The sequence below is a fragment of the Schistocerca cancellata genome, chromosome 9 (genome assembly GCF_023864275.1).
Source record: "Schistocerca cancellata isolate TAMUIC-IGC-003103 chromosome 9, iqSchCanc2.1, whole genome shotgun sequence".
Taxonomy (NCBI): domain Eukaryota; kingdom Metazoa; phylum Arthropoda; class Insecta; order Orthoptera; family Acrididae; genus Schistocerca; species Schistocerca cancellata.
This window is the reverse complement of record NC_064634.1, coordinates 328571043-328597776: the sequence shown is the minus strand read 5'-3', so window position 1 is coordinate 328597776 and position 26734 is coordinate 328571043. Positions and strand designations below refer to the sequence as shown.

At 38.8% G+C, this 26734-nt stretch overlaps 1 protein-coding gene across 2 annotated transcripts in view; it reads right to left on the bottom strand.

Moving 5' to 3' along the window:
* The window catches only part of LOC126101063 (xanthine dehydrogenase-like), a 265749-nt gene that overhangs the window by 59722 nt on the left and 179293 nt on the right, over positions 1-26734 (bottom strand). For both annotated transcript variants that reach the window (XM_049911738.1, XM_049911737.1), the window contains exons 16-17: positions 18137-18323; positions 6815-6998 (exon numbers count right to left, since the gene is read on the bottom strand). In XM_049911738.1, coding sequence (XP_049767695.1) covers positions 6815-6998; positions 18137-18323 — 371 coding nt within the window. The remainder of the gene's footprint in view (positions 1-6814; positions 6999-18136; positions 18324-26734) is intronic.

Below are 26734 nucleotides of genomic sequence, written 5' to 3'. Positions count from 1 at the left end.
TGCAATGTTTTGCAAGATTGTTCAGTAGTGTAATAATCTGACAATTTTTGATTATCTCTGTTACATTTATTCTTTCTGTGCTTATTACCTTTACAGAACAATTTATTAACAATATCTACTTTGTAATTGTTGTTAACTGCTGTCTTCCTAATATCGTGTATTTCTGTCTCTCTACTCTTATTGTTCATTGACATATTGATTTCCATGTAGACTACTGAAGGTTGCTTCTTTAGAAGACAGTGTATGGCATGAATTATCTCACATCCATAATGGATAATATTAAAGTAGATGTCTTTTTGTCTGCTAATTCTACTTTGGTCAGTAGTTTTTTTAACATTGCATGATTGATTCTTCAGATTCTGTGGCAAGTTGTGTTTTTAAGCTAGTACATGGAAAACCTGGTAATGGTTTGACAAGAAATCTGAAATTAGCTCAGCAACTTCACTAGCAAGCAATTCCAAAACATAATCATAATTTATCACCTCGCTGCTGATATTTGTGGTAAGAAATTGGGACTACATGCAAAAATAATATCTTTACATTTTTCACCAGACAGCTGATATTTTCACCGATAAATACAATATTTCTGGACTGATGTTGTTCAATGGTTAGTTTGCCTTGAAAATGTTGGGCTTACCAGTTTTGATTTCTAGAAAAAACATATGTATTTTTTAATATCAATTGCAATTCAAATGTTAAACAAGTGAAAACAAAAGTTCATTTATTCAAATATGTGTGTACAATTTGTACAGGGGTTACATTTCACCTTACATGTTAGAGCCACAGTATCATGTCAATCCATTCAGTCTCTTATATCCCCACTGATCTATAAGACAGAAACTGTAAGGAGGTTAGATTACATTTTTGAACATTAATACTATGTTGAGGAACAACAGTATAAATCTGTACAGTCTATACTGAATTTACTTCTAACAGTGTTACGTAAGTCATAATTAATTCGTTGCCTTCTTATACATCACCTGCAAATCTGGATGAGGACACACACCTGTTCATATTTTGTTAAGCTTTATGAACTCTCACAGCAACAGGTAGACTAACTCCAAGTACTGATTAGTCACCAATCTGGTTCAAGAAACTATAAGACAATATGAGTGAAATCTATTTTCATATTTTTACAGTGAAAATTGCTTGCACTTAAACAAATCTACCAGTGTGATTGATGACTAGTGAAACTCTTTTCATGCTGAAGGTATATTTTGTACTTCATAAATAAAATCATATGTCTCATAATGCCCAGGTATGTGTGTTAAATACATTTAATACAGAAACTTACACCCAGCAATGCTGCACGGAGATGATCCTGTCTTATTTAAATTTCACTCTACAATAAGACTCAAATTCAGATTTTTGCATTTGTGGGCAGTTTTCTAGCAACTGGGTCATTCCAGTGCACTTCATGACCTAATAAAAAGCTTTGATCTGTCATAAGTTCTTTCCTGACTTTTCTGATGTCATCATGACTCTCCACTGCCATATCCACAGTAGCCACCATGTAGGTATTGATTTTGGAATGGAATGTTTACTCTGTTGTAAAGTGCTTAATAAAATTGAAATCCTGACATTAAAATTGTCTCTAGGACTGAAACTTAAACTCAGACTATTATCTTTCAGGGACAGCACTACCATATATCAGTTCCAGTCACAATGTGTCACATAGTTTTAAATTGTGGTGAAAAATTTGTCAGCATGTTAACGCCAACTGTTGTTTCACTGCACTAATTTGTGTTAGTCTCATGTTGACTTCAATCTTCACAGCTATCTCACCAGGCCAGTTTACTGCGAGCTTGTAGAGGGCATCTTTGTAAGCATGTGAACAATAAAGTTTTATTCCTGTGTGTCTTGTCACACAATGAAACCTGAATCTGGAATGTATCACTAACTCTTTCTGTGAGTGATATGATATTTTTACGCAGAGTAGCTCTTCCCCCCCTCCTTTTACACCTTCCTTAGCCTTTGGAGTAATTAGGTCTAATGTCTTTCATCAATTCATTTGCTTACTTAATGGTTCCTTTTCTCATGACTGTTATCACAACTTAACTTGTCCTATGCTGTCTGCTATGATCAACTATTCCAGCAATGCCTTGGACAGATCCTGCTACGTCAAATGGAGAATTATCTATGAGATAAAGTATGTCATAAGTAAGCTGACATGACCCACTGCCCAATTTTCTGTATCAGTATTATAAGCCTGTCACTGCCAATTATGATAAACAGGAACAACAATAGCAACTTCCCATTTGCTATCCTGAAAAGCTGAGTCAGCATCCCTCCATAATGAGTGAGATGTTTAGATCAGAAAGAGGAAGAGGTGTTAGTATTGTGCTATACATAGCTTGGGGGTAAGTAATTCTAGAAAGGAAAAAAAGAAGAAAAAAACATAAGGTGAAGGTGTTATGTGGAATGTTGGATATTTTATAATCATTATTATTATTATTATTTATTGGTATAACATTTTTCATCAAACCCCTACTCTGTTTTAGCTAAGTAATCCTTCAATGTATAACATTTATTGTGTAACAGGTACTTATTACAGTCATCACATCTGTGATATGTATCATGCATACTTCACCAAATTTGTGACTTTACTTTTTCTAATTAGCACCTGTTCCTCAGAACTCCAGGAATGGGAACATCTTACACAGTGTGTGAGCTTTGTTGTTACCACTTGGCCCTGCTCAATTCATACTTAATTCACGTGTTGCTGTCTACATGCCCTTCACCCAGAATTCCATGCATCCTTCCATCTATTCCCACCATTGCCCTCAGAGTCTTCGCATTCATCTTCTCCTTTTCTTTAATGTGCCAATGGCAATCACAGCAGAAGGCTCAGCTGTGGCATTGGTGGCCTCATGGTAGTCAATGTGTTAAAAAGAAACTGAATATGTAACAGTAGTTCAACTTCTGAAGTTGTTTTCTCTTACCATTGTTTATATTCCAGCCAGGATTTTTTGTTATAACAAAAATAATGTTGAAATGGATCTCAAAGTGCGAAGATTTGCTGTTACAGAATAGTTATCACATTTCACAAGAACTGCCTCAGAGGTTTTGCATTTCTGTCTCCCAAGGAAGACAATGCAGCATTTTTTGAATTAGTTGATTTCATAAGTAAATCACTGAGCTCCAGCCATTCTTTTCTCATTATCTAAAATTAAGGGCAACCCGGCACTAATTGTCTTACTGATGCAGTAGACAGTACAGTCAGCTTCTGGGCCATGGGTGATCCACTTTCTTTTTAGTTCAGGGAGCATTGTATAATCTCATGAAAATTATTTGAAGTTGGATGGTTACTGCAGAACTTATTATGGTCTGAAACATTTCTAATAGGTGAATAGCTTGAAGGTCCTAATGCAGATATCAGGGTGTCATCAAATTGACCATATCTTTATATCATATCAACTACATTTCTTTTGAGCTTGTATTTAGTTCAGCTAATTGTTCACATTCTTGGCTCAGCTGCCTTTTGCTCAAGTCTGCGTAAGAAGAAGTGTGCAAGTCCTACAGTGCAGGAAGCTCTCAAGAATGGCAACACATACTCAAATTATTGTGCTCACAGTTGATGTGCATGACAATAAATCTTATAACATTTTGGTCAGCATGTTTTGATGATAGGCAGCACTCATATGATGTGTTATTTTGTAGCAATGAATGTCTTGTGGTACAAGTAGGGTCTTGTAAGATCTTCACCCTGACCTCAGGACGATCTGCTTCAGTTGGATGTCCTCATATTTCAACTATAAGTCAATAATGAATATTGAAGTTTCATTAAAATTAACTGTTTCCATCAAGAATAATACACAGGGTTTCATAATCAGTCACAAGTGAATCATGCTGATTGATTAGTCTGGGTTATTTAAATATTGGCAATCTAAGTATACAAATTTTTATCTTAAAACTCTAAGCTAAATTAAACTCCTTCTGAACAGGGTATGTAGGCCCAATGATACTGACCGGCTGCCGTGTCATCCTCAGCCCATAGGAGTCACTGGATGTGGATATGGAGAGGCATGTGGTCAACACACCGCTCTCCCAGCCATATCTCAGTTTCCAAGACTGGATCTGCTACTTCTCAATCAAGTAGCACCTCAGTTTGCCCACAAGGGCTGAGTGCACTCCGCTCTCCAACAGCACTTGGCAGTCCAGATGGTCACCCAACCAAGAGCTAGCCCAGCCCACCAGCACTTAACTTCAGTGATCTGATGGGAACCAACGTTACCACTGCGGCAAGGCCATTGGCAATTTTTATCTTGCATGACATTTATACCATTTTTTATTTTTGTTATTTTCTCTCAGTGTATCGGTGTTACTGAAAGAGGTGGTCTGCTGAAGTGACATATTTCATTTGGTGTTGTAGGTACATATGTTGAGATCCTCAGTCCAATAAATATATATTTCCTTCCTCCATATATTAAGCTACAAAATCACCAACATAAGTATATCTCAGTTCTATCTACTTATACCACTTCTTCTTATTTGCTCCATTTCACTTTCTTCCATAGCTTCCTTTTTTTCAGTTTTCTTTTTTACTTGCAGTTCTGTCAGGTTTTTATCTGTTTCACCAAAATTAAAATAGTCATTGGTGACAGCTGATAGTTACAAGTTTGGAATTTGAATCTTGACTGTTAGCTCATTTTTACTTCCAGTTCTAATTTATTTCTTCAGGCCTCTAACTTTCATTTTCTTCTGATTAAAACAAGGTTGTAAAGGTGCTGGCCCAAGGAATTTGGAGTTTGGTACCAGCCTAGTTAACTTCATGTTCCAGTAAAATCATCATCAAATGCTGATAAAAACAGTGTAGGAATACCTTCTGCTTGTGGGCTAAGTTATTAAGATTATGTGCTCTTGTATTACCCTCTCCTTTCCCCTTTATTTCAAGATTTTATTACTTAGTTTGGCAAGATGTACAGCTAAAAATGAGTATGAAACAGAGATGTCTGACAATATTTGTATGGATGATTGTTGTTCCAAGGCCATTTCAGAATTCTGACGCAACAAATTTTCCATGAAGCTCCTTCCAGCTTCCAATAAGATGCATTTTTACACTGCCACCATATCCTGCAACAGCCCAGTTGCTTGAATATTTCCCATTTGCTTCCTGTATTCACTCCATTTTATTTGCATTTGCACACTGCATTTATTTTCTCTTTCTTAACTACATATTTTCACTCACACTAGCTCTTATCTTCGTCACTTCCTTTGTCCTTCCTAATTATGTTTATGGATTAACTTTTCATTCACTTCAGCACCAATGCATGTACTTCTCCTTCTCCACATCTTCATTCAAATGAAATTAAAATTTCTTCGGTATTTCCAGATCGATGTGACCTTTCCTGTGATAAATACTGTTGCAGTTATTATTACTGATTACTTTAATTCAGAATTCAGCATGAGATGTATCATAATTGGAGGATGCACAGCATGTCATGTAAGAAACTTGAGATCTACAAAGATGTATTACTGGGTGTCTGGTCAAGCCAAAAGTTCAGTTTTTATGTATAATATTTTGACATCTATGCCAATACGATGCAAACTACTCTGAAATGCATGCAACAGGGTGCTGCCCCTTGTACCACATAATAACATTTCTTCCTCTTCAGTCTGTGATGGAGTGTGAGAGGAAAGATTGCTTGGATGCCTCTGTGCACATTGAAAGTCTAATACTGACTTTGCAGCTCCTACAGTTGTGATACAAGGGGGCTGTAAAATATTCCTAGATTCCTCACTTAATACTTGTTCTTTAAACTTCATAAGAAACCTTTCATGGGACAGTTGGTGTTTATCTTCAAGAGTTTTCTTATTCAGGTTTCTCAGCATTTCTTTAATGCTCACCTGTGAGTCAAACAAACCAGTGACCACTTGTGCTGCTCTTTTTGTATATCTTCAATATGAACAGTTAGTCCTTTCTCACAGTGGGTATACATGTAAGCAATATTTTAGTATGCATCCCAAACGTGTTTCATTAATATTCTTCTTTGAAGACTGTCTGTATTATACAGCATTCTGTCAATAATCTGAAGTCTGCTACCTGTCTTAACCAGGATTGACATTATGTGATCATTACATTACACATCTCTACACATTACTACACTCAAGTATTTGTATGAATTGACTCATTCTAATTGTAGCTAATTGGTAGTGTAGTCATAGGATACTGCATTTTAGCATTTCATAAAGTGCACAATTATATGTTCCTGGTAGGATATTTGTGTGATAACTGCATCATCTGTAAGAAATATCATATTACTATTAATATTATCTACCACATCATTCAGAAACAACATGAATGTTAAGGGTATAACACATTTTCCTGCAGCTTGTCTGTAATTACATCTTCATCCACTGATGACTCTCCATCCAAGATCATATGCTACATCCTGCCTACCAAGAAATCCACAATCCAATCATAATTATCGTTTGATGTCTCATATGATTATATTTCCATTAATAAGTACTGGAGTGGTGTGAGTCAAATTCTTTTTGGCAACCAAGAAATACAGCATCCAGCTAATTGCCTTCATTTGCGACTTTCAGGATTTCATGCAAATAGAGCACAAGTTGAATTTCCCATGACCAGCATTTTTGGAATCCATGCCGATTAGCACAGAAGAGATCATTCTGTGCAAGAAATCTTTTTGACTGACCTGACCCAAAAAATGGAATTTCGATCTGGCTGAAATCTGAAAAATATTTCTTCTCAATTACCTTGTGAAAATCTCAGAAACCACAACAAGACATTACATCTGAGGTAACATTTGCTATCTCCTAAGCAATAAAACACTAAATCACATTTACTTACTTCATAATCTATAGCACAGTCATGTCTTTTTCCTATGGATTCCATGTTTGTTTCAAGTGGAAGAATGAAGCGAACTGGCCTGTTCTGAAGATGTGCTGCTAGAGCACAGGCTGTGCTAACCAACATGTTCCGTGAAATTTTAGCACCATAGGCTCCACCAAGTCTTCTCACCTGGACATTTATGCTGTTAACAAGAAAAACACACCATGAATTATGAAGTATTACAATATTTTTCAAAAGTTCACCTCTCGTTAACAGCATTACTCATATACACACATATTGAGCAGGAGAAGATTTCAAATCCTAACACACAAATCATGAATTGGGTTCTTAAGTTTTTCAGGTGAATACCAGAATAGAATCTTATGTTCTGGAAGCAATGTTTCAAAGCACATAGAGAAACTAGATCATTCAAGCCACAGATAACTGGTAAATGCTCTTGACACAGAACAGTTCACACACAAAATATTGGGAGAGAAAGCCAGATCATGTTGGAGAGGATTTGTCAATAAACACCTACCGTATTTACTCGAATTTAAGCCGCACTTTTTTGCCGGTTTTTGTAATCCAAAAAACCGCCTGCGGCTTAGAATCGAGTGCAAAGCAAGCGGAAGTTGTGAAAAATGTTGGTATGTGCCGCCACAACGAACTGCCGTCGAATGTATGTAGCACTACACAGGCATGGTTTGTAGGCACAAAGATAAATATTGGCGCCAAAACCTATGCGTCAGTATATAAATTAAAAAAAAAGGTGGAAGACAAGCTTTTTTCTCTGCCCCGAGTTTCGACCACTGCATTTTCATACATTATCCAACGAAGTAAATACAAACTTCGTATTGTTCATCTTCGAATGTAGCAGAATTTCAATGTACTACGAAAATCCGACTGGCAAGACTGTTTGGGATGTTTGTCAATATGGCCAACTCTATGTTCTGACATTTTTTCTACCTGTGACAAGAGATGGTTGCTAATAGGAACTTTTATGAATTGTGAATCACATGCAGTATTCTCTTCATCATAAGAATAATATGAATATAAACATTTTGCCATGTTTTCTTTCGTGTTTGCTGCTATCTCATTTAAATCCTGCCTGCCTAATAAACTACGAAACTAGAGTGAGACAACAGCAAACGTGGAAGAATATACGTATCGTGTCATGTTTATATTCGTATTAAGTGATACAGTCAGAAGTGAAGCACGGCAGCTGACTAGATTTTCAAATCTAAGATGACTAATTTCTTTGCAGAATTTGATGTACTAAAGAAGCGGCCGCAAAGATTTTCAAACGGAGAAAAACTTTCGCCTAACTCTCGTTCAGAGCATGTTCTATCATACGCAGTCTATTATTTGGTTCTTGTTGATCATTATCAAAGAAAGCAGCAGTGTAAGTAACAACAAATAGTAGTCTCTTGCCATTGTTTCGCTAATGAGATGATTCCTCTCTCTTTTTTTTTATTGTTAGCGGCAGTAGCGCGCACAAAAGCAAGCCCTGCCGCGAGCGGCGACAGACCGTAAACACGCACTATCAGAATGCGACAAACAATGCATGACACAGTACAGTAATGCATTTTCAGCTTAGAGTGACGTAAACACCTATAACAAAGAATACGGCACTTATCAGATCGAAGCAAAATAAGCAATAGATTCAAACCAGACGAAGCACGTGAAAAAGGAAGGGTACCCGTATAAATACATATGGAGCGCCTGATGCATAGCAATGGTTACCTGGTAAAGTTTAACTGCTAAGCTTACGACTCGAACCAAACTACTACAGCTGTATCGTCAGTCATTCAACCTAAATTGTGTCTCATATTACAGTGGAGCAACTTTGATTCGATATGGAGGTGCGGCCTAAAACTTTTCTCTCCCCTTGAATTTCGAGTCTCAAATTTCAGGTGCGGCTTCGATTAGGGAATTTTTTTTTCCTTTATTTCGAGTCTCATTTTTCAGGTGCGGCTTAGATTCGAGTGCGGCTTAGATTCGAGTAAATACGGTATTAATTTGCTCATTAAATGCACACTTCAAAGAAAAAAGTGAAGCTGAACTGTCTGGTATGGTTCTAGCTACCTGTCTCATTTTACAACAGACACATCTATATCTAGGTCTATCTGAGCGATATGTAGGGGGTGTATAACCTTAAGTTATCATTTAAAGCCTGTTCTTGAAACTTTGTTAGTAGACTTCTTGGAACAGTGTATGTCTATATTCAGTTTCTTCAGTATCTCTGTGACACTCTCCCATGGAGAAACAAACCTGTGACCAAGCTGCCCTTCTCTGTATACATTCAGAATCCACTGTTAGTGCTGTCTGGTATGGGCCCCACACACGTGAGTGATATTCTAGAACCAGTTGCACAAGAAATTAGTAAGCAAGCAATCCCTATATAGATTGATTGCACTTCCCCAGTATTCTACCAATAAACTGAAGTCTACCACCTGCTTTCCCCATGCCTGAGCCTGTGTGATCATTTCATTTCCTACCACACTTGGGTATTTGTATGAGTTGTCTGATTACAACCATTATTCATCAATATTATATTCATAGGATGCTATACTTTTTTTCATTTCTTTTAAGTACACAATTTTACATTTTTGGACAGTTGGTGTCGAAAATGAAGATTAACAAACTGCAACAGAAGCACAAAGAAACCTCCTCTGAACCAGATTTGTTAAAAAAGTCTGATTATAAAAGGAATGAAGATAGAAAAAGCTTTTCGTGTGGTAAAGTAGGTCACTTATCAAAAACAGTGTAAGACAGGGTTGGTTTGTTTTAAATGTAAGAAAAAGGGCCATCGATCAAATGAATGTAGTAGTGTAGACAAAAGAGACGATTGTGCTATGTTGTTAACTAATGTAACATCAGTGGATAATTCAAGAAGCTGCGACTACACAGATATTTCAAAATCGGTGGAAACAGCATCAATGGTGAGACGCAACAGTTTTTCACTAGATGTGAATACAATGGGCTGTGATGAGTGGTACATTGACAGTGGTGCAACACATCACGTAACAAAACGGTGTTATTGGTACACTACATATGAACAATTTGAAACTCTGAGGAAGATGATAGTGCCAAGAATGGTGTACATTTTGAAGCATTTGGTACAGGCCAAATTGATGTACAAGTGTTCAATGGACAGACATATTTTGAAAATGTTTGGTTTTGCCCTGATGGATCTTGTAACTTGTTTTCTGTTAAGAAAGCTGCACAGAAGGGAATAAAACAAATAATCAAAAATGATGGCAAATCATGGGTATTTTTCAAAAACAATATTTCTATTGCTATTGCCACATCCTGCTGTGAAAATGAGCTTTATCATTTGTCTGTGAAGGTTGTTCGTCAAGAAAAGTCTTTTGTTGTTACTGAAACTGTTGACACTTTACAGAGATGGGATGAAAAAATGGGGCATCAAAATAAACACTATGTGCACCAATTTTTGAAGGATCATGGTGTAGAGACAACAACTGACAACAGTTTTTGTGCAAGGTGTGTCTATGGTAAACATCACTGGATGCCATTTGGTGAAAGAGGCAGAAACCCACTAAACCTGGAGAGTTAGTGTGTGCAGATGTTTGTGGTCTGGTGGAAGAAAATGATCCGCAGGGTCACTGATACTTTGCTGTTTTTAAGGGTGATTTTTCCGGTTTTAGAGTAACATATCTTTTGTGACACAAATATGAAATTAAAGAAAAGTTGCCACTGTTCATTAAAATGATAAAGACTCAGGCTGATGTTACTGTGAAAGAATTACATACCGATGGTTGCAAGGAGTTCCACAATAAAGATGTGCAAAAATTTGCTGGCTCAGTTGGACTGACACATTCAATCACAGCACCATATACGCCTCAACAGAATGGAATTGCTGAATGGGAAAATAGAATCCTGTGTGAGATGGCATGTTCTTGGCTTTGATCTGCTGAACATCTGCCAAAAGCATTGTGGGGTGAAGCTGTTCTGGCTGCAACATACACTTTGAATCAGATGGGTCCCACAAAAATTAAAGGTAAAACTCCAATTGAAATATTTTTAAAGAAAGAAGGTCATTTTGATAATTTGGTGATATTTGGAACTGAATGCTATACTTGGATTCCTACATAGAAACAGAAGAAGTTTGATGCTAAATTTGCAAAAGGATATGTGGTTGGTTATGATGATTGTGGATACTATGTTTATTTTCCTTAAAAAAGGTGCATGTGTGTTTGCAGAGATGTAAAATTCAATTGCAAGCCATTACAGGAACCTCTTATCGGTACTCAAAAGTCTAAAAGGATTGTTGAAATATCAACTATAGATAAGAATGCAGATATTTTGGAGACTGAGCATGAAGTTGTTGATTTTGAAGAGGATTGCATGAACCAAGATGCATCTACAAGTGATAAAAGTGTTAACAACCAGTCATATGATACTGACAGAGAAGTTGGAAGTAACTTGGAAGCAATAAATGAGGAAAGAGGAAGCCACAATTTATGGGAACAGTAAAATTTGAAGAAATCATCTTGTTACTGTGAAGATTCAGTTCATCAACCAAGAATGATGTTTCTTTGTGAGACACCAAGAAGCTATAAAGAAGCACTGCAGTCAGAGGATTCTGAAGAATGGAAGAATGCAATGGAGGAAGAGATGGATGCTTTAAAGAAAGATGGATCATGGGAATTAGTTTACAAAATTAAACCAAACAGTGTGATTGGAAATTGATGGGTCTTTGCTACAAAATTAAATGCAAATCATGATGTTGTTCAATATAGGGCTTGACTGGTGGCAAGAGGATAGACTCAATGGTTTGGAGTAGATTATGTTGACATGTTTAGCCCTGTTGCAAGATTTGAAACAATGAGATGCCTTTTGAGTGTTGCAATTCAACATGATTGGGGTGTAAGGCAATTTGATGTGAGGACAGCATTTCTCAATGGTATTTTGAAGGAAGAAATCTATATGATTCAACCAGAGGGATTTGATGATTGTACAGGACATGGGTGTAAGTTACTTAAGAGTCTATATGGTTTAAAGCAAGCCTCAAAATGCTGGTATGAATGTGCCAAGCAAGATCATAAGAGATGTAAAAGAGCCACCGTGGTACAACAACTGAGTCAGCAAACTGCTGTGGAAGCAAAGGGAACTTCACAGCAAACATAAACATAGCTAAATCCTTGCAGACAAACAAAAATTATGCGAAGCGAAATGTAGTGTGAGGAGGGCTATATGAGAGGTGTTCAATGAATTCGAAAGTAAAGTTCTATGTACTGACTTGGCAGAAAATCCTAAGAAATTTTGGTCTTATGTCAAAGCGGTAGGTGGATCAAAACAAAATGTCCAGACACTCTGTGACCAAAATGGTACTGAAACAGAGGATGACATACTAAAGGCCGAGATACTAAATGTCTTTTTCCAAAGCTGTGTCACAGAGGAAGACTGCACTGTAGTTCTTTCTCCAGATTGTCGCACAGATGACAAAATGGTAGATATCAAAATAGGCGACAGAGGGATAGAGAAACAATTAAAATCGCTCAAAAGAGGAAAGACCACTGGACCTGATGGGATACCAGTTCGATTTTACACAGAGTACACGAAGGAACTTGCCCCCCTTCTTGCAGCAGTGTACCGTAGGTCTCTAGAAGAGCGTAGTGTTCCAAAGGATTGGAAAAGGGCACAGGTCATCCCCGTTTTCAAGAAGGGATGTCGAACACATGTGCAGAACTGTAGACCTATATCTGTAACATCGATCAGTTGTAGAATTTTGGAACACGTATTATGTTCAAGTATAATGACTTTTCTGGAGAGTAGAAATCTACTCTGTAGGAATCAGCATGGGTTTCAAAAAAGATGGTCGTGTGAAACCCAGCTCACGCTATTCGTCCATGAGACTCGGAGGGCCATAGACACGGGTTCACAGGTAGATGCCGTGTTTCTTGACTTCCGCAAGGCATTCGATACAGTTCCCCACAGTCGTTTAATGAACAAAGTAAGAGCATATGGACTATCAGACCAATTGTGTGATTGGACTGAAGGGTTCCTAGATAACAGAATGCAGCATGTCATTCTCAATGGAGAGAAGTCTTCTGAAGTAAGAGTGATTTCAGGTGTTCCGCAGGGGAGTGTCATAGGACCGTTGCTATTCACAATATACATAAATGACCTTGTGGATGACATCGGAAGTTCACTGAGGCTTTTTGCAGAGGATGCTGTGGTGTATCGAGAGGTTGTAACAATGGAAAATTGTACTGAAATGCAGGAGGATCTGCAGCAAATTGACGCATGGTGCAGGGAATGGCAATTGAATCTCAATGTAGACAAATGTAATGTGCTGTGAATAAAATAGAAAGATAGTTCCCTTATCATTTAGCTACAAAATAGCAGGTTAGCAACTGGAAGCAGTTAGTTCCATAAATTATCTGGGAGTACGCATTAGGAGTGATTTAAAATGGAATGATCATATAAAGTTGATCATCGGTAAAGCAGATACCAGATTGAGATTCATTGGAAGAATCCTAAGGAGATGCAATCTGAAAACAAAGGAAGTAGGTTACAGTATGCTTGTTCGCCCACTGCTTGAATACTGCTCAGCAGTCTGGGATCCATACCAGATAGGGTTGATAGAAGAGATAGAGAAGATCCAACGGAGAGCAGCGCGCTTCGTTACAGGATCATTTAGTAATCGCGAAAGCGTTACGGAGATGATAGATAAACTCCAGTGGAAGACTCTGCAGGAGAGACGCTCAGTAGCTCGGTACGGTCCTTTGTTAAAGTTCCAAGAACATACCTTCACCAAAGAGTCAAGCAGTATATTGCTCCCTCCTACGTATATCTCGCAAAGAGACCATGAGGATAAAATCAGAGACATTAGAGCCCACACAGAAGCATACCGACAATCCTTCTTTTCACGAACAATACGATACTGGAATAGGAAGGACAACCGATAGAGGTATTCAGGGTACCCTCCGCCACACACCGTCAGGTGGCTTGCGGAGTATGGATGTAGATGTAGATGTAGTCTTGTTGTGTTCCTTACTGAATGTAACTTACAGGAGAGCAGTTCAGATCCATGTATGTTTTATGGTGAAAACTTGGTATTATTGTTTTATGTTGATGATGGATTGGCTATGGGCTCTACTGATGCCACAGCGAAGTTCATTGAGCAGTTGGGTAAACATTTTCAAATCAGTGTAGAAAAAGTTGATTACTTCTTGGATTTACAAATCAAGAGATTAAACAAGTGTATTCAAATAAATCAAGTGGATTTTGGAGAAATATGGTATCCTGGATGCAAGACCATTGTCTTTATCCATTGAACCAGGATGGATACCAGGTGAGTCACCTACTTTTAATCATAAGCTGTTAATGCTGCCTGAAGAGATCAAGACTCACCAACTCATGTGCACTTTGCATTACTCAAACTAATATTTAGGTATCTTAAATCAACAATTACAGATGGCATTAAGTTTACGAAGGATAAAGACTGTAGTATTGAAGCATATAGTGATGCTGACCATGGTGGGGACAAAGGCACTAGATGATCAACAAGTGGCATCCTGCTCAAATTTCATGGGGGGCCAGTTGTGTGGAAAAGTAAATTACAGCAGTGTGTTGCTCTTTCTTCAGTGGAGACAGAATATGTGGCTGCAAGTGAAGCTTGCAAATCACCTGTATGGTTAGACTGACTTCTGAAAGAGATTGGAGCTGTTGATGAGTGATCAGTTGCTGTTTTACAAATTTATAACCAAAGTGCTATCAAATTTATTAATGGATCAAAGTTTTATGAACGATCAAAACACAGAGACAAGGTATCATTACATTTGTCAACTGGTTAAAGAGAGGAAGAATGAAGTGAATTACAGACCAACTGGTGAAATTTCTGGAACTTTCTAGAAATATTAAATGGCAAGCAACAAATATTTTCTGTTGACTGTATCTGAACTAGCAACCCACCTCCTGTTAGCCACTTCAATAACTCAAATTTCACACTGTGTGCAGAACAGCTTGTGGATAGACACTCACAGCATGTTAGCCGCTGATGATAACTGCTACTCCACACTGCATGCACCACAGCTCATTGCAGAACTCTTGCTGCTGGAGAAACAATGACCATCTGTTTCAAAGCTACAGCATCCCATGTCTAGGTCTTGTCCATGGTGCTATGTATGGCAGTGATGTAGAATCCTCATGTTCTACTTGTGTTGTTACATCCACTTCATTTTGATAAGCATTGAAGGTAGCCCATACCATCAAAGGTTCAGGATTGTCAAGTGGGTCTTCAGTTTCCTTGAACATCAGTACTTGATACCCATCATCATTTTGACCTCATGACTATTGAGGAGAAAGAATGGTGTGCAGCCTGTAATGTCTTGTTTTATTGTTAATATAGGAAGTATTGTACCCCCAACCTCTCTTTTTGACATGAACATGCTTATAGACCTTATCTGCTAACATCTTATTAAAATGTTATGGCAGGCCCTTCATCTCTGGGTGGTAGACAACTGTCATCCTACTGCTGACACTACAATATGAAATTACCTTTGACACTGCTACCAACAGCAAAACTTTTCTGCAATCAGAGACCATCACATGGTCTGCCACCATGCTTCAAAATGATATCTTGTACAAGAAATCTTGTAGTTTCTGGAGCTTCATCAGTCACAGCTTTGGTGACAGCATAACTGGTGAGGTAATCAATGCAGGCTATTGTACATCGGAATCCACTTGTTGAATTCTGGACCCTCTCAAGAGGTCAATTCCAGTCCAGATGAATGACATTACTGCAGACAGAATAAGTATCAGTGCACCGTAGGTGACTGTGACATGTGCTCCCACTGCTGGCATTTCTTACAGTGGCTTAAATGGTATCTAATGGATGACAGAGATCTAGCTAATGATATGTGTATCTGATTCTGTCTACACAAACCCCTAGTGACCAGATAATGGAGCATCATAACTGGCTCTAAATGAACTGGGATATCAAGCAATCTTTTCTGCCACATTGGATAATAGTTCCTCTTTTATAGTGTTCTGTTTATTAACTGGAACTGTCCTTTGGCATTTTCCCCTCCTTCAAGTCTCCTAAGGTTTTTAGCAAAACTGGATCTTCTCTCTGTTAAGCAGCAACATCATTTAATGCAGATAAGAGTGACATTTCATCCTCAATGTTATGTTCTGCCAAAGGTATCCATGAAAGGCAGTCAACATCCTTGTTTTTGCATCCAATTTCATATACTGCTGTGTTGTCATCGCCAGTCAAACTGACGGATCCATCAGGCTAGTCAGCCAGCATAGAGAATGGTGGTCAATCACAACAGTGAATAATTTACCATTAAATACACCCATAACTTGTTGATTGTCCAAACAACCACAAGGCACTCTTTCTTGCTTGTAGGGTGGTTCATCTAGGATTTGCAGAGTACTCTGTAAGCATATGCATTTCGTTTTCAGCACTTACTCCAGTTTGTACTAGTACTGCCCCTATCTCATAAACACTTACATCAGTTTGAAGTGCTCTTTTGGCAGTCTCATCATACAGTGCTGTAAATGGAAAAGATGTTAGTACCTTCTTAAGAACAAGGAAACATCTTTCTTGCACCTCATCCAGAAAATTTGGCATCTCTCTGCAAGAGAGGTACCTCATTACATATGTCCTCCATAATCACCAGTAGCATGAGAACATTCCAAGAAAACTCCACACCTCATGATTGTGCCAAGGAGACAAAAAAATCAGTAACTGTCTTTATTTACTCTGTATTAGGACAGCCTTCACTGCCATTAAATAGATACTGCAAGATTTTAATTTTTTATTGACAAATATGTTTTTATTATTATTATTATTATTATTATTAAGAGGGCAGCCTGTCTCCTGAACACACTTTACTACAATAGTCAGGTGGCTTAGATGTTCTTAAAATGTCCTAAAAATGTCAATGCCAGCCAGTGACACTAATGGCCATCCAACATTGTACACAGCTCAACTCACAGTAGTTTACTTGCATCATCAGCAAACACTAGTTTGCAACCTATTCCTTAAAATCAGTATTATATTTAAGTAGGCTAACAGCAAAAGTGGACCCAATACCAATACTTGTGGGATCCATTCTGAGGATAGTTCCATTAATGTGACAAAACCTGTCAATGTGCCAGTCTGCTTTCTATGATGAAGCTAAGACACCATCCTTACAAGAGCGATTCAATGAATGCCACAACACTTTAATATTTTCCAAGCAGAATTTTGTGGGCATGTAGTCAAAGGCCTTGGCAATGTCACATAATGTACGATAGGGTAATTTTTCTTGTTTATATCTGCATGGGTTTAATTTGTGAGATCTTGCATGGTTTTCCTGCAGAGAGCACTGTACAAAAACCAAAGTGAGAGGCAGTTAAAAATTTCACCTCAGAAAATTGAGTTGATATTCTGACATTGATGGCTTTCTAGAAAACTTTTGAAGAGGCTGGAAAGAATGAAGTTGTTCTATAACTAAAAATGATTTCCCTATCTCCATATTTAGACATGGGTGTTACTATAGTGTTTTTAAGTCTGTCATATGCCCAAAGTAAGTGACTGATTACAAAGATAGCATAAGGGCAATCCTATTAAAGTGAAGAAAAGATTTTAACATCCTGCTAGAAACACCTTGATAGTCAACAAAATTACTACTTTTTAATGATCTGGGGAGTTCTATAATGTCTAAGGAGTTGAATGTTTGAAACCAATGTGTGTTGATGGTGCATGCTGTGTCTGCCGAAGTACATGTAATACAATTGTATTTGGTTGTTTATTAGTGAGTACAAAGTTTGCAGCTGTTGTGAGGAATTTATGACTGAATTCTATGGTCAGTGATTTCAATGCATCATCATTTCTTACAGAGATGTTTTCTGGAGACTTATTGGTTTCTTTTCTAATATTGTTCAAAAGCACTTCTACTTTTATTCCTGTAAAGAAACTGGACAGTTTTACAGTACAGGTGATTTTGGACTTCCAATTCCGAACTAGACTTCTTTGTGACTTTAACATTTATTTATGGCCTTAAGGCTTCTTTGATAGTTTTGGTCTCTGAGTTTGCCCAATACAAATACTCAGGAAGAGTAATTGCTAGTGAACTGCTAGCAAAGGGCAGGTACTGAGGTCTGAGAGTACATCTGCCACATCATTTCAATTTGTCACATATAATCACCACAGTACATACTCTACATAAAGTAGAAAAAGAGCTTATGTGAAGTGTAGTTAACTACCACAGATAAAAATCAAAATTAAAAAAGAAAAATGTAGTGAAGTGATATTATTTATGTGGAAATTTCAATACTGTAAGAAGCAATATAAAGCTTTAGCTGCATGCAAAATATTACCTGTTTTCTGGCATTTTAAGAACTTCTGATATTGCTATCTGGGTCTCATCCATCCACTGTGTAGCAGGATAAACATCCATACCATCTTCTATTGGAATGCACACAGCACATTGCGTTTCCATTGTGTAGTGGTACTGAGTGCCAATGTCAAAGCTGCCTTTAATGACATGTTTTGTCTTTTTTCTTTCTGAAATAATAATTCTTTATTTAAATAAATAAAAAATAAAATTATAGGAACCCACTTTAAAACCATTAAAGTATCCTTCCTCCCTCCCTCCTTCCCTCCCCCCCCCTCTCTCTCTCTCTCATACAAACACACACACAGTCACACACACACACACACACACACACACACACACACACACACACACACACATCCATCAAAATTCCTCTTATGATGGTTTCTCAGCATGATTGACTGATGGTATGTTTTTGAATTTTCAGTGAAGAAGACTATTTCATTTAGCAGGTAATATAACTGTCAAATTGTTTAGAAACTCTCATGACACTGGAAATAATCAAGATACAACTTGCCATCACTACTTCAAATTTAAAAATTTTGAGTTTTTATTTAATACACAACTTTCTTTTATATAAAAACATCATCAATTCATCCATGGTCCATTATTAGTAACTGGCACGGACAAGAATTTCTAGGGTTAAGACATAATACTGCCCCTGATCACTGTTAAATATGTCAGTCAAAAACTTCACAATCATTTCTTTACATCCATTTCTTTATTGACACAAACTATGTTTAAAATTAAAATTATGATGAATACTACATAAAATTTTGCTCACTGTTTTGGAGACTTGTAATCTATTCCTGTGTACTTAATTCAGAAAAACCTTTGTGTTTGTTATGGATAGAATGTTCTTTGTATTCCCTGAGTTCCTTTGCTTCCCTATGGCCAATCTTCAACTTCAGATTAATAAATGTTGCTTCTACAACTAATGAAGTATGAAGCAATATATCGCATGCTTATTTGGTCACATTACATTGTATTGATATTTATAATGATAGTCTTATATTAGAAACAATGCCATTACTATTTTCATGATGCATGTACTGAGCAGCACCAAGCATAATTAGTAAATACAGGAAACCTCTTCTAATCCATACAGTTACAAACTTTGAGTGGCAAGATACTTACGAAGTGTGGTTTATCATGGGGAAAGAAGAAAATCAATTGTTCATAAGAACATGTAAGTGTATTGCAGATTAACAGAAAGAAAACACTTCCTTTAAATAGAAAAAGAAAATTAATAAAAATGAGAATATGTTATCAGCAATGAAGTATAGTTTTACAAGTTCTTGGCAAAAACAGAAAAATAATTACCAAAATGAAGTCACCTTATACTTGTTGTATTTGCAGTTGAGAAAGAAAGTCTAATGGTAATGTGCCCTAGAAAGTGTGCAGAAACAACACTAAACAACTTGTACAACTTTTCATCCCTTCCCATGCCATAACTGTTGCTACTGAATATTTAGAGAAACTAATGTTTTTCTCTTTTTATAGATTTCTGTGGCTAAATGGATACATGTTGATCCCAAGTTGGTCCTAGATTGTTTCAATTACTTATTCTTCCTTCTTTTGCCAAAGACAATAATTTTTGCATTTTGAAAAATTCTAAGTGGCATCATGGTTCAGAATCCACATTTAGATGTAGACCACTGCCACTTTCACTGTATTTGTCTAATGAGTCCATTAAGAGAATGAAGGCAGGAAATAATGGCTATCCCCCAATAGGAAAATGCACAATAAAGCATTATCATGTTGAGACCAATCTAGGGGTTAAGGACAGCAGTACTTTCTGTAAGACTAAAGGTATTTTTTTCCTATTTGCACTTCTAAAATTTTAATGTTGTGATTTGACAAAATTGTGGATAAATCAAACACACATGGACCTGAGTGCATACACAAACATAGACTTTCAAATGATGCTGAATGTCTCAAACTGAGACAGTACATACAACTTTGCAGTTTCTTTTACTATGGTATGCTAAAATAATTAGAAGCAGACATTTAAGTACAGAATCAGCACATTACAGAATGTTGTTCTGTAAGTACCATTTCTATTTATTTTGATGGAAAATGTGACAGCTGCTATGAGCCAACTTACACATGCACACAGAGTGAAACTTTCATACATGCCATAATTTTCACAGGCATGACTATTGGTTATGTACTACTTTAATCAATAATGAACAACAACTTGGAAATGAGAGAATGAGAGAGGGAGGAAGGGAGAATGAGAGAGAGAGATGGGTCTGCCAAAAGATAAATGCAACTTTTAACTCTTTCAGCTAAATCTTGTTATTTAAAAATGTTGTCTTTGCAGCCAGTTACGTAGAAGTGCAGTGTGAAGAGACAATGACTAAACTATTTTTCAAGAGAAACCAACTTGTATAAAGGGAAATAACTAGGAGCTCAGCATAAATTTACACTCCACAAATTTTAGTAGCTGATGGTGGTGGTAAGTTCCTATGGGACCAAACTGCTGAGGGTATTGGTCCCTAGGCTTACACACTACTTAATCTAACTCAGACTAATTTACATTAAGGACAACACACACACCTATGTCCAAGGGAGGACTTGAATCGCCAATGGGGGGAGCCACGTGAACTGTGGCAAGATGCCTCAGGCTGTGTGGCTACCTCACGTGGCAGTAGCTAATGTAAACAGTTATAAATTGGACTATACAGATACTAGTGTAGGAACAGCAGTACATTCCACCAATTGATCTGCTCTAAATATATGTTACAAAGAATGCACAGGCACAGAGCATATGTTACATGTAAAACTTACTATGTATTACTCAATTAATCCTCTATTGGCCACACCTGTGTATAAAGTGCACTAGCCTCTAATAACATTGTCTTGAATTGTCCCATTGTTGTTTTTCAATTGCAAGCCCACACCTATTCCTTCATTATTGCTTCAGATAATACTGTAATAAGGTTATTGTCATATGTACAAGAGAGCAGCAGCAATATGAAATAAGCTGTGACTAAGTGAGAAAGAAATTCTGATTGCTGCAAGAACATGACCAAGATTCTGAGCTACAGCACAAACCCACAATGAAGCAGTTGTCTCTGAAATAATTAGGAAATCAGTTAAGCAGTTGGCTGGTATCTGAAACAACTGTGCTGTTTAATGGTGTGATTGGGTCATTACTGGATGGTAACACTTCTACATGACAATATACTGATATAATGTAAGTTTATTTTATCATTGTTTAATTAAACTGAACTATAATAATAGTATAATAATGTCGTGTGACTAGGGCCTCCCATTGGGTAGACCGTTTGCCAGGGACAAGTCTTTCGATTTGACGCCACTTCGGTGACCTACGCGTCAATGGGGATGAAATGATGATGATTAGGACAACACAACACCCAGTCCCTGAGTGGAGAAAATCTCTGATCCAGCCGGAAATTGAACCTGGGCCGTTAGGATTGATAGTCTGTCGTGCTGACCACTCAGCTACCGTGGGCAGTCATTAAACTGAACTTAAAGTATGGTATTGTTCAAACATGTTTACCTTGGTAAAATTAAGAAAGTAATTCTTGACATGTGTACAAAGTACACACTTGTGTTATAAAAGAATGGTGTGCCCACTTAAGGGTTAAAAAAAAAGAATCTGGTTGACAAATTACAGTGGTGTTTTTGATGCTTACATCTAATTTTGAATAAGCAAATATTTGGCACCATATAGGTAGCAAAACATAACTCAAAAATCCCAAGCCAAAAAATCAACACTGTAGTGGAACAGCTAAGTCTCATAATAAAATAAAAACTATTAATAATGCTGCAGACTACACAGATCAGAAAATAGTTTCTTGCAATGTCTACAATGACTGATCTCTTTTTTTTTTCAGGATCAATGTAGTTAATTCACCTTAACACACAAAATGCTAAAATTGTTTGCAGAATAATATTGTTCAGTGGATCCTGTGCATCAAATTCCTAATCCATAAATTTCTGATTTTGTCATTGTCCACTGCATTCATAGAGGGCCTATTTAATGCAGTGGGTGCACAGGTTGTACCATGTCACTTCTTTGCCAACTAATACAAGGTTTAGAAAGCAATTTGTCCAACAGTTCAGTTCTGCAGACTCTGATGATTGGAAGCCCCATGCACATAATCCTTAGCCCTTGATGAACATTTTTTTTGCACACATGAAACCATTTACAGCCCTTTGTTTATCTACTGCAGCATTCCACATGCAAATGCTGTATGCTGCTACATTGCTATGCATTATTAAGCCAACTTACCCACTCATTGTCTTCTGGCTTGAATCTAAACTAATCACATGGAAAGCCATTAAAACGTGTCCAATCATGCATGTTACTAGTCATCCACACAGGAAGTGCTGCAAAGTGAATTCCTGCTGCTGCGTGACTTTTGGGAAAAATGCCAAGCTTAGCAAAGAAATGACCATGAGATATACTACTACTTGATGCTAATCACTGTCACCCATTCTCTGTGTGCAGGTTGACATGTCTTCTGCTCGATGCTAGCCTGTGTCAGGGCTGATGGGTGGTGCATGCAAAAATAGATTTGTGTGTCACTACAGAATTCGCACCTTGTGGGAGGTGAGTAGTTGGTTGATGGACATGGTGATCAAAGCAAGCATCATTCAGCACTCTGAGGTGAGCAATGATGGATGCAAGTGGTACTCTATGTGATAGCCTCTGGATGATCACCTGGCAGTGTGCCTGGGGGTGGTCATGTGCTGCACCACCAGTCAGGAAGGGGGCTGTCGCGGTGTCACAGCCAGCTGGTGGGACTGGACACAGGCTGCAGAGGGTGTGGCAGCCTGCTGGCACCCAGGCAAGTCATACCAGGTGGGTGACACAACGTGAGTCCCACACAGGTGGTATACTGCAGGCTGTCACCTGATGGTGCCACAGGTTGTTATGACCTGCTGGTGAAAGCATGAGTCATGTGCTGCCATGGGAGCATGGGCAAGTACTGCATGGTTGAGGCAGCAGCAGGTGTCATGAGCAACTCTGCCAGTGTAGGTGATGATAGGGATGGCAACATAGTCCCCTCTTGGAGTCTCTCATATTGGTTGCTGGGGTGGTGGTGGCAGCCAGGGTATTGCTTATAGCATCCAATGGCAGCTTGATTTCAACAGTGGATGGTGTGCACAGGCTGGGAAGGTCCTTCATATATGGTTATGGAGACTGTGGTGGGATTACCATGGAGGCAGGTGGAAAAATCTTGTTTCCTCTCTTGAGCACCAGGTATAGACTGGAATACTGTGGGTGGAGGAGTGGATGATGGGCATCCACTCAGAGCATGCCATACAGTTGTGGAGCTGTTCAGTGAAGGCTGGAACTTGATTGGTGGTTGGCATTGGCTGGCACTTGATACCATCTCCTAAGATGATGAGCGGTTGTCCACACATGCTTTCAGTGGTAGATGCTGATCCCTGGTAAATTTGCTGTTTTGAAGAGTGCGCCGCAGCGCCTAGTGTGAAGCAGTCGCCCTCCATTTCTGGCGGTGGCGATGCTGTGGCAATCACAGCTTTGGTGTCCCCCTCTGGTGGGAAAGGGGAAAGGGGAAAGGTAGCCTGCTCACGTGCATTTAAGGGGCGTTATGGGCTCGCTAGGCGGAGAGTCTGGTCAGTTGGTCAGCCGGGTCAGTGTGGGGCAGTCAGTGTCTGTCTGTCGTCTGGAGTGCTAGTATGTGTTAGCCCACCAGTATGCTCAAGTTTGTTCAGACAATGGTCATTGGCGGTTGGATCGATAGGTTGGTTGGTCACGCACTGAGACACAAGATGACTTGTCCATCTTGAGCATCGGCGCATGTGATGTCGCCACGTCAGTACAGTGGGCCACGCTGTATACCGAGGGGTAGTGGCTTTGCGGCTGACATGAGAGCAACAGGAGTCAACACACGACATCGGTCTGGCCGGTGCGAGCTGCGACACCGTGAGACGGGAGATCGGCATGCCTTCCTGTGTCCGTTGAAGCGGTTGGCAACGGACGGTGTGGGAGAGCGTTTTGGGGGTGCTGCGCTAGGTCTTCGCCAGACATCGCAGTTTATTAGAAGTTAAGTGATTCGTGATATGTTGTTTCATTTACCTGTTAAATTCTACGTGTTTTCTTGGTCAGTCTCTCATCCCCAGCTTGCTCGTCTGTCTCTCATCCGCATTTGTTAGGCAGTTAGTGTCTGTTTGTTTGTCTGTCTGTCTGTCTGTCTGCCATACATTAATAGCTGCCTCTGTCATGTTTGTCAGATTTGGTGTTAACGAATTTATTGCTTGAAGTGTAACAGCCGAATTCCTGAAATATGTATTTATCTTGCCTATCACCTTGAAAGGCAGTATGTGTGTAATGTAGAGCATGTTTGGCCAACCTTGTATATTCTATGTAAGACTGCATTTCCTAGGTTTTTATTTAAATGGTCATTTTAGTATATAAAGTTGCCACCCTTCCACTGTAAGAGTTTTTTAAAATCAAATTGCACCTTTGGCGGCAAGTCAATCTTCTAATGTTAGTGTTTTGTACCATTTCCATCCCTCCTATGGGGTGCATAGTTTACGTGCTTGTGTGCATTGTTAAAATTTTTAGTTTAAAGTAATCTGGTGTGTTGCAGATTTCCACCAGTGTAGTCTTTCAGAGGTTGTTGTGAATGGGCGTGACTACGGCCATGTCAAAAGGGAGTGGCAAGGTTCTCAGCCCAAAAGCTCATACTGTCAAAAATTTGTTCTTTCTGCCTCTGAATAAATTGTAACTTGATATTTAGAGGGTGCTTTCTGATTATAATTTTAAATCTATTTCTAAAAAAAGGGGGGTTTTAGGAATAAAATTTCCATTTGTTGAAAGAAATTTAGTTTGTTTTCATCAGTTACCCACTGGCAACTATTTCCAAGCTCACGTAATGTGATCAAATGTGTTAATGAATCACTAGTAAATAAAGTAAATTCTTAAGGAAAGGTTTTGAAAGTAAATTCACGGTTCAGATGCAACCAAGTTGGCTTTGTGGGCCACATACAAACCTATGAGAACTAGCAGGTTGTATTATGGCATGTGAGGGCAACTTTCAATGTTCTGTGGAAACTCCGCCATGCCATTTGCGGCAGGGTAGTAACTGGTGTGAAATGAATGAGTGTGCTGCTAGTTGTGGCTAATCTTTTAAACAGGCATGATGTGAACTGTCAGCTGTGGTCTCCTGTTATGTGGCAGTGGTAGCCAAAATGTGATATACAATTGCTTGTGACAGTCATAGCCACTGTATCCGCCATGGTGTTGGGCAGTGGTGCAGCCTCCTCCAGTCACTGTGTGAACCTACTGGTGCCAGTGAGTATATACATGTGGCCATTTGATGATGGGATGGGTCTAACAAGGTCAATATCAACATGGGAGAAACTATGGTCAACCAGATGGAAAGAGGTGACTGAAGTGTGGGTGTGGCAGCGTATTTTTGACATGCTGACAAGGGAGGCAAGAGCATGGCCAGACGGTACGATCTCATTGTATGCCAGGCCATACAAAGCATTCTTGCACAAGACTCATGGATTCCTGAGCACCAGGGTGAGACAAACTGTGGAGACAATCAAAAGCCAGGCAGCATAAGTTGGGGGGTAGGCAGGGGCATATTCATTCCTTAGGACCGTCATCTGGAAAGTCAGAATTCATGCATAAATCACACCAAGTCTACACCATACCTGGGATAGTATATGGTTGGAGGCTGAGTTTGGCGTTGGGATCAGTGTGCAGGTTTTTTTATAATTTGGGCCAGCTGCCTGGATGCTCCCAGGGGGGGGGGGGGGGGGGGGGGGTGTAATCAATGGGAACTGTAATGGTGGAGGAGCGACTAAGATAGTCAGCAGCAATATAGCAATATTGTCAATGTCTGCCATGGGTCATATGTTGGCCATGAATTGTGAAATGCATTTGTGTTATCAGAACTGCTGAGGAGAAATTTGGCTGCTTTCTTTTTGGCAGAAACCTGAGGTGACTGGTTGGTGGTCAGTGAACACTGTAAAGGGGCATCCTCCAACGGAGAGGTAGAAATACTTTATTGCCTCGTATATGGCAAGAAGATTTTGGTTTTATGTGGCCCACCACTGTTTCAGTTCTGACAGCTTCAAGGAGAAGCTATCAAGCACCTTTGACACATTACTGTAGGACAGTACCAATGATGGACTGGCTTGCATATGCTGTGCCCACCAGGGGAGCAGATGGGAGGCAGTGTGCTAACAAGGAGGCATCAGAAAAACATTTTTTTGTGAGCTCTGTCATTTGGGCTGTCCAGGGAACAGGCCTCTTGCCTTTGCTGTGGTTGCTCTGAAGGGTATTATTGAGCAGTGCCTGGACATTAGCCACATTCTTTAGTGGTGTCTGTAAAAATTCACTATTGAGAGGAATCTGCAGCATTCTTCAAAAGTTTTGCAGGAATTTAGTGATAGTGTAGGTCTTCTTGTGTGGTGGGTGGGAGCCAGTAGGAGATATCCTATGCCGCAAGAAGTCAGTCTCTGGGACATCAAAAATCACTTTTCCATGATGGTTATCACTCTGGAGGTGGGAGAAATCCTCTCAGAGGTAGCAAAGGTGCTCTGCTGGGTTGAACAAGTAATT